The 18021-nt window shown below is 36.5% G+C and overlaps 2 protein-coding genes across 2 annotated transcripts; both read right to left on the bottom strand.

Annotated features, from left to right (window-relative positions):
• Nucleotides 1-1715: 1715 nt before the first annotated feature.
• On the bottom strand, nucleotides 1716-2872 carry ISF_09905 (hypothetical protein; the record flags this gene model as incomplete). Its single annotated transcript, XM_018853504.1, has 5 exons — nucleotides 1716-2041; nucleotides 2091-2163; nucleotides 2218-2408; nucleotides 2469-2543; nucleotides 2608-2872. The coding sequence occupies 5 exons, from the start codon at nucleotides 2870-2872 to the stop codon at nucleotides 1716-1718; spliced, it is 930 nt and encodes a 309-aa protein (XP_018699309.1).
• Nucleotides 2873-4414: 1542 nt separating this feature from the next.
• Nucleotides 4415-4773, bottom strand: ISF_09904 (hypothetical protein; the record flags this gene model as incomplete). The annotated part of the gene is made up of 2 exons (XM_018853503.1): nucleotides 4415-4587; nucleotides 4650-4773. 2 exons carry the CDS (start codon nucleotides 4771-4773, stop codon nucleotides 4415-4417), a joined length of 297 nt encoding a protein of 98 aa, XP_018699308.1.
• Nucleotides 4774-18021: the final 13248 nt, after the last annotated feature.

Below are 18021 nucleotides of genomic sequence, written 5' to 3'. Positions count from 1 at the left end.
ATTATTTAACATTAAGGCATCAAAATAACATCGTTATAAGCGTCGCCTAGAAGCTTCTTAACTAGTAGTAATACGCACGCAGTATGAATTCACACTAGTGAGCCGCTAGGGCTGTCGTTAATAGCCGCACTCTACTAGGCCTCCACACCTTTCAGCAAGCCATGCCTCAGCTTCAAGTGCAAGCCTGGGCAAGAACATCAAGTGCAAGCCTGGGCAAGAATAGACAACTACTAACCAATACGTTTAACGAACCCTATTAAACACTAGCTTATAGTAACATTTTATTTTCCTTAAAATCCTTAGGTGTTCGCCTAATTAGAAGAGGATATATTTTATCCTATATATTTAGTTAAATACTTTATTTTATAGAATTTCTATAGATAGAATATACTATATTAATATAAGTTAGAAAGTAATTATTATTTATAGAGTAGTAGTTATAGTACTAATGTTATTAGTGCACTAAGATATAAAAGTCAGCCCTATTATAGTGGCTTATTTAATTATATCTTATTATTATATAATATATAGCCCTAGTGAAATTTTCTCTTAATCTATTATACTTTAGTATTATTAGGTAATAGGCTGAATATAAGCTTAGTTTTTATTTATTCTTTACTTAGTATTACTCTAGTGAAACTTTATATTATTAGTAGTTAACTCTATTCTCTAATAGTAGTATTTAGGATCTAATTTTTAGGAACTAGTTTGCTTTTATCTCTAGGGTTATCTAGGGTGAGCCATTTCTCCTAATCTTTACTAGAGTAGAACGATTAGGGTGTACATAGTAGTGATGGTTAGGGCTAGAGTAAAGATACTAGTACCTAAATCCAATATTATACTTTTAATACTATAGTTAATATCTACTTTATCTATAGACTTACTAAGAACTAGGATAGTATAATAGTAGTTTAATATAATAGTGGCTTAGTCCTAATCTATAGTAGGTTCTTAGGAAGTAAGTTTAACTTAATATATATAAAGTATACTTAAGTAGAGTAGTTATAAGTTTAATATTAAAAGGTTAAGTTTTAATAAGTAAACTATTACTTAGATTAATTAGTAAAGATCTAGACTAACTATCTACTAAAAATCCCTTTCCTATATATACTTATCTATTTCTTTATAATTCTTTAGATTACTTATAATCTAAGTAATCTTTAGTATACTACTAGATTACTATAATCCTTAGTGATTTAGTTATATAACTTCCTACCTTAGACTAAGTATTCTATAGGTGCCCTATAGTTACATCTTTAGGCTGTCTTTCCTTTATTATCTATATCCTTTATACGTTTGTAATAGATAGTATGTAGATGGATAGTCAGTACCCTAGCCGGCACCACCTACTCCCCCCTTACATCTCCTAAGAGCTTGACTACTCACGTATGGCTATAATGTATTTATCCTACGGCGGTCAGTTGCATCTTAAAATCGCCTACTCTACTATACTATAACCCTTATAAAATCACTTCGTCTAAACTGTTATATCTAGCTTTAATTAGTTTAGTCCTTTCCTCTATATTCGTTGCCCGGCTATCATTACCCGTGGCAGCTTTATAATCTTGAAAATAAGGAAAGGGCTTAGTAATACTGTCTGTAAACGTTGGCCTGTAAGAAGGCAAATGTTGGTAGTAACCTTCCTTCTCCCACTCAGGCAGACAATCTTGACATCTCGTTGTTTCCACTAATGGACTGCTAAAGATTCCACGCAGTTAGAACGGATAGTCTCCCTCGGCAACCCTTTTAAGCAAGCCCGATTCCTTCTGCAATCTTTCCTGCTCATGCAGGTAAGGGAGCAGAATATCAGCCCAGTGGTGTTTGCCCTTCCACGTAGACACAGTTTCATCCCACTGCTCGATTGCCTCCGCCAAGCGTCCCGGAACATGAGGCTCTTCGGCAACAGCAGTAATGGGTTCAAAGTAAGTTCGAACAGTAAACATGAGAGCGCCAGAGCGGGGGAGCCGTCTGAGAGTTTGTCGCTCCGATCGGAAGTAAAGGTCTTTAACAGTCACACCCGCAGAATTCGCAGTTGCCCAAGCTTGAAAATTATTAGAGCCCGGTGCTCGAAGGTTATCAATGTCACTTACAAGCCACATCCTTGCCGTCCTGGTCTCCCATTCGATGGGACCAATGAAGCCCATCATCAAGCTGAATGAAGAACTATACGGCCATTAGCCACTTCCATATGAGTACTGTATAATGGTACCGTCGTACATTGTTGCGAACAACGGCGTTTTCGGGGCGCATAGTCTTGAAAAATCGATTCATGGATTTCTGGAGCTTTTCTTGATAGTGTGGAACTTTGGTCTCGATATGGAGAGTGTCCAGAGACATGCGAAACTTATCACTTAACCGCCAGAATCCGGGTAAGCAAACAGCTCCGGCATCAAGGTGATAATTCCCATCTATCGCCGGAATTGTTAGTGCCGTTGCTATGTCGTCTCGGCATCACAATGAGGGCTCACCATCGTTCTCTATCATGAGTACAAGGTCATCCTGCACCAACTTAGCTGCAGTCGTCAACGCCTCAGTAGGAGTAGCTAAAGTTGTCGTGAGCGGAGGCTAAAGACACCAGCGGGGGGTCATGAACAAAAGGACACTTACTGGCAGGATACTCAAACGTTTCCCCGGTTAGAGTATTTGCCAAGCTCCCATCACTGCATTGGAAGATCTTGGGATAGCGCGCTGTCAGGTACTTGGCTAGTTCCTCCAGAACTTCAAAGCAAGCTTCCCTAGTCACCGCGTTGTCAACATATTGGACATGGGCGCCGAGGTTTTTCTGCAGCTCGGAGACTTTGAGGTCATGGTAACGAAGAAAGTCGGAGTCCATCTCAATCCAGCTGTCCCAATCCAGCTTTCGGATGCCCATCGTGATGTGATTGGGCCCATGGCGGAATGGTCGGTAGAGCTGGGGTTCGGCGGTGGTGGGGTTGAACTGGAGTAAAGGTTTAGGCGCCGGAGTCACAAACCCTTTTCCATCGTCTTCTTTGGCTACAATCATAAGAATTAACAATTAGACTCCATGGCCAAGTTGGAATGGAGTTCCGAGTAGGGCCTGCCTTTGTTCGATTGAACGAAGTGATATGCGCCGACCAGCCCTATCCCCACTGCCGCTACCACGGCGAGCAAGGTCGCCTCTGGACGGAATCGTAGAAGCTCGGCGATGAAATACATGGTGTTGTGGACTTGAAGCCTGGGTGCGGCGATGGAACAAAATGAAATTTCAGCTTGTCATGTCGTCATTCGGCCAGTATTTCTAGTTTTTGAGGTTGGCCTCCAATTCTGTGTGCCCGCCGGACTCGCCATGATTGGGCAGCGACTTGGTGCTCGCATTTCGGGCCGCAGATGCACTCATAACGCCTTTGCCGAGTCACCGCAGCCTCGATGCCGTCACCAACTTTGAAATGATCAGCGGCCCACCACCTGGGAATGATGCTCGCTCGGCATTGGACACCGAGACCTGCGATATGTCCACTCACAATAGATTTGGTATGGAGAATTTGTCTATCGACTTACCCATATGTAAAGCGGGCTGAATCGGGAAGGTCGATTGCACATTGCCCCCGTAGCGGCGGTGATCCCGAAATTCAACCTGCAGATGCACCAGTGCCCACACAAAATGACACCATCCGTCTGCACGCGTGTCATTATTGTCGCCACGGGCCTTTTGTAAGTAATTGGCAACAGGCTTACAAAAAGAAGCCTTAGGACCAATAAAAATGCCACATGGTGGACTGTCTATACGTCCTTTGAAAGGAGTACGATGCGGGTCGGCGGTTCGGTCAAACCTGGGCCCCAAGATTACTCGGCATTAAATGCCGATCGAAAGTACAGACGAAACCAAAATTACCCCGCGATTGGGGCGGAAGTTTGGGGAAATCTCCGGACTTGGCCATACCCCTAGTCTTGGGAGACCTATCGCAGCACCTGGCTTACCCCATTGGCGACGCAGGGTCGCGCCCAGAACTGTTCAGAACGGGTAATGATGCTATTCAAGATGATTATGAGCTGCTACGCGGTATCCTGTGCGGCGTGCAGATTGTTGGCGGACGGGTCAGCACGAAGAAGTGTTGATGGCCACTGAAGAAATTGCCGATGCACTAGTTACAGCCACAGATCTAACGATCACATCTCAGGAGCTATAAAACATTTTTATCAGTAAAGAATCCAATATTTAAAGATAAGTCTTTTTCTTATAGAGAGTTCATAACTTTACACCACACAATTTAAATAGAATTATTGACTGGGGATTTGCATAGATTCTCACCCATTATTGACTGGAGGCTACTGACAAACGTTCCGCCATGCCCACTATACAGGTAGGCACATCATGTAGCCTTCACAGTTGTCGTCAATCAACAACTATTTCTCCCCGTTATTCCTGTGCCCGGCTCTCATCAAGAACAACCCCCTAGTTCTCAATAAGGTTCTGCTTGTGCGGGATGCACTTCTTGCACTCGTCAAACTTGGCGGCCGTGTTGGCAGCGGAACCGATGCAGCTCAGGTCGGCAACCGGATTGGCGCCGACCTCGATGATGGCAGCGCCGCAAGAAGCAGTGGTGCCGACGAGACGAAGTGCGCACTCTGCAATGCCGTTAGTGAGATGCTTTGGAGAAGCTGGGGGGCAAAAGACGGTGTATATTTACTGATGAGGTTGGGCTTGGTGCAGCCGGGAGGCAGAGAAATGTCAACTTGGTTCTGAACCGGCTCAATGGCAGCAGCAGAGGCCACGGCGGCGAGGTTGGCAACGAGTAAAGTGGTGAACTTCATATTTGCGGTGGGAAGATAGAAAGATGGAGAAAAATCTTGAGATTTTGTATGGTGAATGATTGTAGTGGTGGTTTGTATGCTTCTGGCTGAAGTTCCTGAATATTGACGGGATATGCTTGCCTTTTTATACTACTTCTTTTACAACCTGTCAACAGATAAATTCTTCTACTCTCGTTCCAGTCTGTACAGCCTCGGAGACTTGTTGAAAGCAACGTATCCTGTGCGTACTAGCATGCAGTCGGAGAGGCAGAGGCGCCAGCACTGGCAGAACAATCGCAGACAAACCAAGATGAATGCTGTTAAAATCTTACGTCAGTTCAACAAGGCTATAGGATCAAGCACTCGCGCTCTTTACAGATGACCGTTTACAATAGACGGGCTATGTTTAAGCAAATTATCGAAAGTTGCTGCCGAGTACGCTCACAGCCCGGTTTGATTTGGTATACGCAGGCTGCAAGGCGACATGCACGAGATCGAGATGTATGACTTGTACTTGGATACGAGAGTTAATACGGCAAGGATCTTGTATGGCATTATAAAAACGCTTCAAATCTGATTCGAGGGAGTACCATGGTTATGAAAATGCAGCAAAGTCGGGCTCAGAGAAGAAGCGTCTAAAGCTTCGATACCAAGCTAGTTTGTTGTGTCCTCACTCCAGTAAATGAAGCAGATCTTCAGACTTCCATGGTCGGCTTATGCATGCCTTTTTCATCCCGTATGGCCCTGCGCGGAGCTTCTTGCCCAGCGTCGCATTTTGTCTCAGCCCTCCAAGTGACGATCCACGCGGCTGACATGTTGATCTTGCCACGAGGCCTTCTTTGTTCGCATTGCGATACGTTACTTTCAATTCAAAAAGAAACAATGTAAAAAAGATGCGTCTTTACTATGCGTATAGTCTTTTCTGCTTGAATGAAAAGCACGATTTTTATCCTACCTCGAGACGCTCGTTTGATGTAGAGTCCGCAACGTCGTTCCGACAAGGCTGCGGCTGGCTGGCGAATGTTGGTTTCGAGGTCATGAATGCATTGGGCGAACTGTGCGGCCTCACTTTCGGGCCAGGTCGCCTTGATCGGCAAGTTGAGGTATCTTTTCGCCGACAGCTTGTCGAATCCGTCGAACTAGCATGCAGCTCTTCAGGCTAGCCGGAGACTGTAGTCATTTAGCTTTATCTTGTGGTATTGTAAGTAATTTAGTGACTAGCCGAGTCTTGAGTTAATATAGCGCAACGGCCGATCTTGCGAACAATCTACCATCAGCCATTAATGCTTTACTAGCACAGCGCCAGTAAGCTTAAATTTATGATTGTCTGGAATTTACTTACACGCGAACTGCTTCATCATCGGAAGAGCTTCAAGCTCCTCCTCGGGGAACATAAAACCTGTACAAGACCTGACCGACACAAGCCTATATGATTGGTCGCACGCACATAATTGTCTGCCTTGATTTTCTCAAGCCGATTATATGGGGGAGCGGACCTGGCCGCCGTCTTGGGGCCTGTTGGGCAGGATCGGCCAGCCTCGCCAGCGCCTGTAAGGCTCGGTGCTGCTTATTTTTAATGAGCCGTATTTCCGCTGTGTCACGAAAAGTCTCAGCGCGTGTGAAATTATTGGCTGCTTCGGCGCAGCCTGTTTGCGTTGCGGTAGATCATGACGACATTGACACTTTACAACGGGCGACCAATTTGCAGGGGTCGACTCGGTGAACGGACATTTATGATGCTACTGTTTTTAAATCTTGTAAAGACGATTCCCAACTGCTTCATCTCAACCACTTCCTTCATTTATACCAACTTTTTCATCTATTTCCACGTCATCTGCAGAGTACATCGGCGTTATCTACCGCACCGCTTTTCACGTTGCTGTCGCAGCCAGGACCAAATTCCTCAATCCAACAAACACGGCATATCACGTTCAAATTTCAGCATTCAACATGGGCTGCGGATCTTCCAAGCCAGCATACCAAGACAACAAGGGCTATGCTGCTCAACAACTGGCCATGGCCAAGGGGACTCCGCAGAATGGCTACAACGCACCGCAGCCGTATGATCAGCCGAAAAAGAAAAACGCTCTGAAAGGAGCGAGCAACATGGGGCTTTTGAGCATGCTTTGTATTTAATACGGAGATGGAATCCGAGGAGGATGGCGTCCAAGTTTTGAGAGGTCGCAGTTGCCCTGGTCGTGAAGTTGTGCCTTGCAGAATCAGCACCTAATGAGCTACACAACAAATACAAATACCCCGTCTCTTACTTACTAAGAAATACATGGCTTTTCTTTTTTCTAGAAAATGTTAAAACTCTTATAGTAATCGGGTGCCTTTGTAGGGTAAAAGAAGTAAGACTATGTTGAGTGAGCGACTGACGGGGCATTTCGTGATAATTCAAGCCGTAGAATGTCTTCGATACCAGCACAGCTCAGTTAAATCTTCACCTCTACGCACATCAGCCGTGTGAGCTTCCCTCTCTGTGCACCTCCAGTTTGCATCAATATCAATCTGATATTTTTTTTAGAGAAAATTCGCGAGAGTGCCTGGCCTTTGATTTGATTTGATTTGATTATTTACGTCTATTAGCGCCCTAGAGTAGGCTTTTAGACGTGCTATCAAGCCTTCTACAGATAAACGTGTAGGCGTACCCGCTTAGTAGGCCCCCATAGGGCGGCGCGCGCCTATATTCTCACTAGTTGCCCCTAGAATACTCTCCCTACTATTATCCTCTAACTATAGTAGTATTACGCCTAATAGTATATATCTATTTAAATTAATACCTATTAGTAGGATTATAATAATACTAGTGTTATACACCTATAGTGGTTACTATACACGTATTACACTAATAACTTCTATCACCTAACGTCGGCCACCCACTTACGGGCCACACCCACTTCTGGGCCACCCTTTTACACTAAAATACACCTTTTTTAACTTACTTTCTAAAACCCACTTTTATTAGAATAAATATAAAGAAATTCTTAATATATTATTTTAAATAAAGATTTATATAAAGTATAAGTTTTAATTATATTTAATATAATAATATTTTTTAATTAAGTAAAATTTCTCCCTTACTAAATTTTCTCCACTTTAAATATTTAAAGAATTATTAAATAGCTATCTAATAAGAAGACTAAAGATTCTATATAAAGATAATTTATAATATAAAGAAATTAATATAAAAATATTAGATTTTTAGAAATTCTCCTTAAATTAAGAAAATTAAAGATATAATGTTAAGGTTTACTAGTAAAATACTAATTAACCTTAACTTTTTTTAAAACTTTCTTAAACTAATTATTAGAATTTAAAGAAATTAGGTATAGTATTAATAATTAGAATATAACTTTTCTATAGTATTCTCCTAATTAAATATATTTTATAAGAATTCTATCCTCTATATATCTTATATTATTTAATATTAAAAAAGGCGTATTTTAGTGTAAAAGGGTGGCCCAGAAGTGGGTGTGGCCCGCAAGTGGGTGGCCGACGTTAGTCTTTTTATAGGGACTAGTAGGAGCCCTACTATTAGTAGTGTATATCGCCTAAAATAAAGGAAATAGAGGAAATATTTAATAAGTAGTATTAACTACTTAAACTAAATACTATATAGAGTGTACTAGGCTTATACTCTATAAAGTACTATATACACTTATTAATCTTTAAATAATAGAAGTTAGTAATACGTATATACACTTTATAGGATCTACTAAGAAATTTCTCTATTACTATCTCTAGATTAGGGTCTAGTTAAACCTAGAGATAGCTAGGGATCTTTCTATAGTAGAAAAGATAGGTAGGCGATTTCTAGCGCCTATAAGGGCACTCTAGTGTCGCCTATTTAGGATAGAATCTCTTATAGTATTCTATAAAGTTACTATATTATAATTATATTATTAAGAGATAGTTAAGTAGGTAGTAGGGAAGGCTAAGTTCTAAGAGTTACTTTAGCTTAACTCCTAGGCTAAGCTTTAGATACTCTATTCTCTTAATTAATACCTACTAGACTTAGTAATTAATCTTTATTTATATCTTTATCTATCTTTTCCTATATAAGATAGATAGTAGATACTTATTTATAGGGAGTATAGTACTATACTTTATAAGTTAGTTAGCTAGCTTATTACTAAAGATACTAGTATAGCTAAGGGACTATTTAACTAAGATTAAATATAGGTGCTTATCCTTAATCCTTTAGAATTCTTAGAAATAGGCCTATAAAGAGTCTACTACTATTATTCTAATATAGTTAATTATAGACGTATTATCTATATAGACTATAATTAGCTTATAGAGGCTATTCTACTATATAGCCACTTTAAGTCCTATAAGTGTACTATATATCTTAATATTAAATACTTCTTATTGTCCTAGCTATCTAGAACCCTAGTCTAGAAGTTATCTATAATAGAAAATAATAAAGCCGTATCCTACTATATTAGTATTCGTTTTAGAGCTATTACTAAAGACTATATAGTCTATAGGTTAGCTAGTAAGCTAATATTTAAACTCTACTATAGTGTTCTCTTTAGTCTACCTCTCTATAGCCCCTTCTACTTATATATTACTAAAAAACCTCTATAGGATAAGTCTTAGTCTTTTAATTTTATTAGTATAATATATAGTCTAAAGGAGCCTTAAATACTAGAGGGCTATTTATTCTATAATAAGTAGTTTCTTATTAAGTTTAATTTCTCTTTATAATTATTATAACCTTTTACTAATTAGATATACTTTATCTAGTATTATGTATTAGACTACTACCTATTCTTAAATATATTAAAGTAGGACACTCACTAGTAGGATGCCTACTTCCTTCTAAAGAAACTCTAATAGTATTATCTTCTATATAGGTAGAACTATTCTATATATAAGATTAAACATATATTAAATTTTATCTAAGTTCGTCTTTAAAATATAGTTTCTTCTTAAGCGTAAGTTGCCTATATCTAAGCTAGGTAGCTAAGCATCTAGTCTATAGAATAGGATTAGTATAGCTATAGCCTACACTACTTAATAGGCTATTATTACTACTATACTTTATATAGTGTTATTTATAACCTAGAGGTAATTAATCACCTTATAGGCCTTTTATATCCACTTATTAATATAGTAGTTAAAGGTGAGTTTCTTATTAAGCTAGATACTAAGCCACTATATAGATATTAATACTTATATCTCCTTATTACTATAGTAAATAATAGGAGATTAGCTATAGTCTACTATACGTTTAGAGAAGTGTATAATTTCTATTTTATTTAAGTTAAAGTAGATTATTTTACCTCTTCCCTATAATTCTATAGCCATAATTACTTTATTTACTTATCTTACTATATCCTCTAGTGAGTCTCCTATAAAGAGTATTACTATATTATCTATATATTTATATCTCTAGGCTGCCCTAGAGAGGAAATAAATTACTACTCTAATTAAAATATAGAGTATTAGTAAGATAGGCGAGCCTTATAAGAGGCTATATTATAGTCTTACACTTAGTGTAGTTATATCTTAGAAGTATACACTAGCTAGTCTATTTAGTAAGAAGCTTACTATCTATTAGACTAAGAAATCTAGCCACCCTTACTACTATAGGTAAAGGATTATATAGTTATAGAGGATTATATTAAAAGCTCCTATAATATCTTCTATAATAAGAGTTACTACCTTACTAGCTATAAGTGCTTTCTCTATATTATAAATAAAGGACACTATAATATCTATAATAGACTACTTTAATAGTACTCCCGCCTAGTTAGGATAGAGGATACTATATTTAATAGTAGTATAAGCTATTCTTCTTAAAATAACCTATTCTAATCCTTTACTAAGGTAGGATAGGAGTAATATAGAGTACTATATAGATATATTACTAAGGTTTCACTTTTTAGGCTTTAAGATTATAATAACTTTAGTAGTCTTAAAAACACTAGGGTGATAGCTAAGTTATAGGCAGGCATTATATAGTGTTATGAGTGGTTAGATAATATATAGCTAGACTACTTATAGTATCTTAGTTATAATACTATTTAAACTAGGGGTTATGTTTTTAGTGTATAGGATAGTTTTTTTAATCTCTTTAGTTAAGATTATTCTTATAAAGGGGATCTTCTTAGTAGGGCTAATAGTTAGCTCCTATACATTAAGGATATTATCTAATACGTTATAGTATTCTAGCTTCTCCTTATATAGTACTATAGCTTTCTCTATATTAGTAGAGTAGGTTATATTACCCACCTAGATTAGTAGGGGTTATAGTTATTATTTTAGCTTTATCTATCTAGTGAGTTTATATACACCTTCTACTATAATAACTTCGTTTATAGTATTATACTAGAAGTTTTACTATACATATTAGAGGACGTAGTAGAACCTTACTCTAGCCTATTATACTTTCTCTTCTCTTTAGTTCTTATAGATGTATTATATAACCTATAAGTCGTTATATACGTCTTTACACTCCTAATTCCACTATAGGTAGCTTTAGGCGTAGTAACTATAGCTTACTCTACTATATACTATAGTAGAGCTCTAGAGGATCTCTTAGAGCTGCCTAGCTTTATCCTTAATCTAGGCTTATAAGTCTATATTAGTAGGTAGTAACTTTACTACCTTACTTATATAATCTCTAAAGGCTTTAATCTCATCTAGTATAGTCACTCTAACTTTTCCTAGTGTAACCTAGGCTAGTTCTTAGTTTAGAATTTTAATTCTAATAGTGTAGTAGAGGGATCCTATTATAAAGTACACTTCCACTATAGTAGACACTTTAAGTATATTTAAGAAGGCTAGGTTAATTATACTACTTCTTAAGTTATATTTAGCTATAGTTATTACTTTATCTAGCTTATTAAGTAGGTGTAGGTTATACGTTTCTATCTATTTATAAATATAATACCCACCTTATAAGGCTAGTTAGTCTAACTACTAGGAGGTGTAGAAGGCATTTATATCGCTAGCGACTATATAGTTCCCTAGTAGAGTCTATCCTTCTAGGACTAAGAGGGTGTCCTTAGCCTCTAGCCTATTATAGATATTAAGAATCGCGACCCTATTCACTCTTACCTATAGGAGGTCTTAGTGTCTTATTAGTGTGATCTATTCCGCTTAGATCTTATAGTCGATTTTAACGTATATTATTACATAGGGGCGTGTGTTATTATCCTTCTAAGAATCAACTAGGCTAAAGTATAGAAAGCCTAGGTAATACTAGGTGTAATAAAGCTGTTTCTATTTATTATAGGATGTGTTTAGTTCCTATAAGATAATAACATTAAAGCCCTCTAGGAATATAAGCTAGAGGGTAGTACTATAGGATTCTTAGTATTTATTAATATTCACTTAGAATATTTTAATTATTACTAGTTAATAGTATATACGTATTATCCTAATTATTAAGTGTATTAGTGTATATTTCTTTATTATTTCTTTAGTGATTCATCCTAGTAGTGAGCTTCTAGTAGTAGGCTGCTTAGAGGCGAGTAGTCGTAGGATGTCTAGACTATAATTATATTACCTACTAGAGGGTCACTAGAGGGATTTATATTATCTAAGGGTATAATTTATTATATAGAGTAAGTAGTAAGAAATCTCTTCTTAATAGCTATTATATACTATACTAGTCTCTACTAGGTGAAGCCTCCTTATATAGCTATAGACATTTAGACTATAGTAGCCTAGTTAGTCTTATTTAACTATAGTTATTATTCTAAGTTTATATAATTAGTACTATATCTATTACTAATCTCTTAGTTAATAGCCTTAGATATCTACTATATTTCCTCCCCCCTATAGTTATAGTAGGCATCTACGTCTATATCGCTACTATTACTATTACTATGTTTATTATTATTATTTATATCGCCTTCTACCTCTCTATTACTCTTAGTAGTACTATCTACTACCTCCCTATCTTCTTTAGCTTAACTATCTCCCTCTTATAGCTCTATCCTTTCTCCTACTTTATTATCTACTTTTATATTAAGGTTATTAATTTATAGCTACTCTTCTTTAATACTTTCTATAGCCTCACCTATTTCCTTATTATCTACTACTAGGGGTAGGATTTCTGCCTATTATAGCTCTATAGTAGTATCACCTATAACGTCTAGTGTTGTGTTTACTATCTCTATATTAGCCTCCTCCTTACTATCTATTATTACTAGTGTATAGTTCTATACTAGTGGGCTATTAGACGACTAGATTATACTTTCTAGATTTTATCTTCTATAGTTATCTATACTAAACTATCTAGTATATATTTTCTATAACTTAGAGAGCTTATAGAAGGTGTCTCTAACCTTCTTTAGCCACACGTAGTAGCCTTTATTATCTATATAGTGAGGTCTATAGTAGTTAGTACATTTTAGGGTTACCTAATAGCTATTAGTATTATAATCTATATTAGTAACACTTTATATTCTACACATCTTTATTATAGTACACTATATTAGTATATAGAAGAGCTAGTAGTTTTAGTATTATACTAGCCGTTTAGGCCTTATTATATAGAAGGAGTACACCCTTAGACTAAAGAGTCTAAAGTTACTATATATAAGTCTATTAAATAAGATAATTAGGGTTATCTTTATTAGGTTAAGGCTTAGTCTACTAGAATAGTACTACTATATAGGGGTCTATCCTATTTAAATAATAATCTCTTTATTAATAGTCTTTTTAAAGTCTAGGATAGTGTTATTATATAAATATAGCTTACTTAGGAAATCTTTAATTAGATACATATACTATACTATATACTTTTCTATAGTGTCTAGGTCTATACTTAGTCCCTATACGTCTTATAATTTAATAATCTTTTTCTAGATCTCCTTATTATATATAAAAAGCGTCTAGCCTATATAAGTAGGTTTAATATCTTAAATGTCTTAAGTATTAAGTATAAGCTTTTCCTTAAGTACTAGTTAGATCTAGAAGCTATTCTTCTTAAAGAAGCTAGACCCCTCCTTAAGGTAGAGGAGGATTTATTAGTTTATATAGTTACTAACTATAATAGGTTATTAATAGGTAGGAGTAACGCGTATATCCCCTAGTGCTTAGTGCGCTACTACTTTAGTGATATTAGTGAAACTCACTAATTTCTAGTAAGGTAGCTAGTTATTAGTTAGTAGCCTAGCCACTAGTTTTTATTTAGCTAGTGTTCTTATTTATAGGAGGTTGTTACTATATTCTACTATATCCCTAGAGTAGAGGAATTAATTCTAATAGTAAAGTAGGGACCTAGTGAAGTTATTAGTAATAGTATAGGCGTAGTTATAATTAAATTTTCTTATATAAGTAGTAATAGACTCTATAAAGGTGTATAGAATATTAGCTCTAGTTATTATACGTTCCTTCTCTCTAATAATAATTTTATATATCTTAGATTCTAGGTCTATAGTGTTAAGTGCGTTTATAATTTTATCTTCTTTATTAATAAGAATCCTATAGTAGTTAGTGTTTAGATTTACGTCTCTCCTAAGGTATTAGTGTTATCTATAACTAGTTTTAGTAGTGCTTATTAAGCGTTGTACTAGGCTACTACTAGGTAAGAAAGGGTGGGTTATTACTAGAGTGGCGCCTCTTATAAGCTCCTCCTATATATTATAATAGAAGCCTTCTAGGAAGTGTCAGCGGCCCCTTACGCCAGTCGCGGGCGTAGACGATTAGCTAATCGCCATTACCTACGGCTGTGTAAGAGCGCTAAAGGGTTCGCTTAGTGCTAATGTCTACTAGGTGTGCGTTTAGGTGGCTGAAAATTCTCTCTATAAAGGTGGGTACTAGTGTAGATGTAAGAGGAAGGTGTAGTCTCATTCTTGCGAGAGTGCCTAGCCGATGAGTTTATCTACTGGGTATAGGTTAGCCATAGCCTAGCTAAAATAAGTAACCTTATGGCTTAAGATGGACAGTGAAGAAAGTGGGCGGAAACGCCGCGACAGTTACGCTTCTTCATCTACAAGTATTAACAAGCTGACAGATTACTCTAATAAGAGTCACTGTAAGGTTTAAATATTTTCAGAACATTAGTCATCTTTATCTCGATGAAAGAACCGTCAACAGACACTGGAATCTCTACGGTTGATCACCATCCATCACCAGCAACCCCGCAAAACTGCCTTTGATACATCACTGGAGCTTGGAGATGCGCCACACTAAATTGCGCTAAAAGTCCTACTTTATCCACCAAGACAGAGGTGATGAAGCTAAACTCGGGGAGTAAACTTGCCATCTTCCACCACGATGCACCCTCGCGATGCATCAACTTCCATCCTGCCGCAATGGAACCCCCTCGACTGAGCGCTTCACCTTCTTCACCAGCGAAGAGGTATTCGAGGTCCCGTAGCGGCTGTCTAACGTGCAAGTACGTGAGCTGCCCCCCATGCCCGCCCAAACCTAAGCTCCACTAACGGACAACCGGCCAGACGGCGCAAGGTCAAGTACAATAAACAGCACCTAAGATGCTCCCATTGCGAGAGGTTAAACATTGAATGCGTCTGGAACATGGTGCACCGCGATACCAGCGGCCGACGAGCCTCCCAAGCCTCCCAGCGCTCGCGACCAACCATCCCGAGCGGCGGCGGCAACGACATGGCAACGCTCACGGATTAGGGCCTTGCCGCGCCGCTGTTTGCGGGCTTCCAGTCCTTTGACTACGACGACCTGATGCGTGACGCCGGCAGCAGCCAAGGCCTACTGCCCTAGATTGCGTCCGATGCCATCCCCGGCATGCTCATAGACACGGTCGACTCCGTACGCCGCCCGCCAAGCCAAGACGCGCCCGGCTATAGTAATATTAACATTATCACGGAGTCCCCACTGTGTGACAGTCGAGTAGAGGAAGAAGCATCGTATTTCTAGAATAACGAGCTTATATAGTTCTTCATCTTATTAGCTAGGCCGCTGATTTTAAAAGACATTAAAGTGAGTAAGAAGTGGTTAATTATATAATATACTATAATTAGTATAGTATATATATTAGTTATAGTAAAGAATACTATATACGCCTTTTTAGCCTTATTAATAGTAAGAAAATATAATAATTTTAGCCTCTATAATAAATTATACTACTAAAACGCCTCTAATACTATTACTACCTTTAATAATACTACTATAGCTAACTATAGTAATAACTAAGAATATATACTAGTGACCCTATTCTTCCTCTACTATATGAACATCCTTAGTGTTAAGATAAATATAGTACACTTTAACCTTAAACACGTCTACATTATATTCTAAAAAGGCGAGTGGATAAGCTTCTCTACTATTAAATAGCAGCTCCTACTCTAGATCCGCCTCCTTAACGGGCGCACTATGTCCACTAGTGGCGAGGGCATGTTTCTCGCTAACAACGAGGGAATCCTCACCTAAAGCTCACCGTCCTACAATGAATACACTATTACCAGCCCCAAGGGCTCCCTCACCCCTAACGATAAGAGCATTAAGGACACACTCTTCTAGGCGCTATACTAGCCCGGCCTTAAGTTCTACTAGAAAGTGTAGGGCTTTAGCGGGTAGATTTCTAAGATTAACCCCTAGCACTAGTCGCGTGGCACTATGGAGGATGAGGTTAAGGCGGTCAACATTAGTGTCACAATTGCGGCCGGGCTGTGGACACTATACGGCTATAGGCCTAGGCTGATAGACCTAGCCGTCGCTAGTAAGCTTATAGTAGCACACCTCTTAGAAAACCTAGTGTTGTTAATTACTAGGACGTTTAGGATATATCTAGCTAACTTTTACACGTGTAGAGTGCATCTATATAGAGTAGTATATAAGACACTACTACTAATAGAGGAGGCTAAAGATACACTACTATAGATTTATACACTAGTATACTAGATTATAACTAACTTAGGTTATACGTATAATCTACTAGTTATAATACTCTCGCCGCTGCTTATACTAGGGGTAGAGGAGGTAGATTTAGATAGGAGGGTATAGATTAGAGAGTAGCTATTCATTATGAACATTTAAGAGTGACACAGGGCGGCCTGAGAAGGAGGCTAGGCGGGACGCCTACAGGACGCCCGATTAGGATAGAAAGTTATATAACTATAATAGGCTTATAGGAGCACTATAAGCTAGTAAGTCTAGAAAGGATTATAACCTTAGTATAAGCTAGTAATCTAGGTAGTATAGTAGAGGATAGGATAGATATATAAAGAGGGGGATTCTAGTAGATAGTTAGACTAGATCTCTACTAATTAATCTAAATAATAGTTCTACTATTAAAAGTAATCTCTTAATATAATTTATACTATAATACTATTTAGTTATACTTACTTTTTAAAAAATAAATTTACTATAGATTAAAGAAGAACTATTATTATATTTTAATTAGTCTTATTTAGTAAGTTACTTTAAAACTTTAAATAGTTAATCTTTATAATATCTACTATTAATTATAATACTATTAACTTAAACTAAACTATTATTTAACTTACTAAATAGATTAATAACTTTATAGAAAAACTTAATTAACTCTAAGTCCTAAGTATAATTAAAGTTATTACCCTTTTTAAATTCTTTAAATCTAATCTATTTAATAAAGTTAAAGAAAATATATAAACCTTCTTAATTTAAATTAAAATATATTTATATATTAATAATACTATTAAGAATTTTAAAATAAAAGTACTATATATAGAAAACCTTTTTATAAAAAAAGTAATAAAATAATAAGAATTAACTCTATAAGATTATTTTAATAAAAAAGAACCTAAAAGTAAATAATTAAAATCTTTATTAACTATAATAAACTTAAAAAAAGCTTAAGATTATATTTAAAGATCCTAATAAAAAATAAATAATAGTTTATAAGCTTAAGTAATTAAAGTAAATAGACTTTATATAGTATTATATAAAGAAGTTTTATTATATTATAATATAACTCTTTTAGGATAATAATAACTAAATAGAACTTTTTTATAATAGACTATAAAAGGAAGTTAAGAATAAAGTTTTAAAAACTAATTAATTTAATAACTTTAATAAGTTTAATAATTAAATTCTTAAAATTAATAATAGACTTTATATTAAAAAACTAAAATATAAAAAAGAAAAAAGGATTTAAAGACTCTACTTATAGTAATACTAGTCTAATACTAGAAGATATATATATAAATCTATAGTCTATAGAACTTCTTTAAGTTAAATAGAACTTAATATTATAAATAAAGAAAAAACTAAAACTTATTATAATTTTAAAAAAAAGAATACTTTATAAATAAATATTAAGTTTTAAAGAAATAATAAAAGTTTATA

The sequence above is a fragment of the Cordyceps fumosorosea genome, assembly GCF_001636725.1.
Source record: "Cordyceps fumosorosea ARSEF 2679 chromosome Unknown scaffold_96, whole genome shotgun sequence".
Taxonomy (NCBI): Eukaryota; Fungi; Ascomycota; class Sordariomycetes; order Hypocreales; family Cordycipitaceae; genus Cordyceps; species Cordyceps fumosorosea.
The sequence above is the reverse complement of the archived record's forward strand: the minus strand, read 5'-3'. Positions and strand labels throughout refer to the sequence as shown.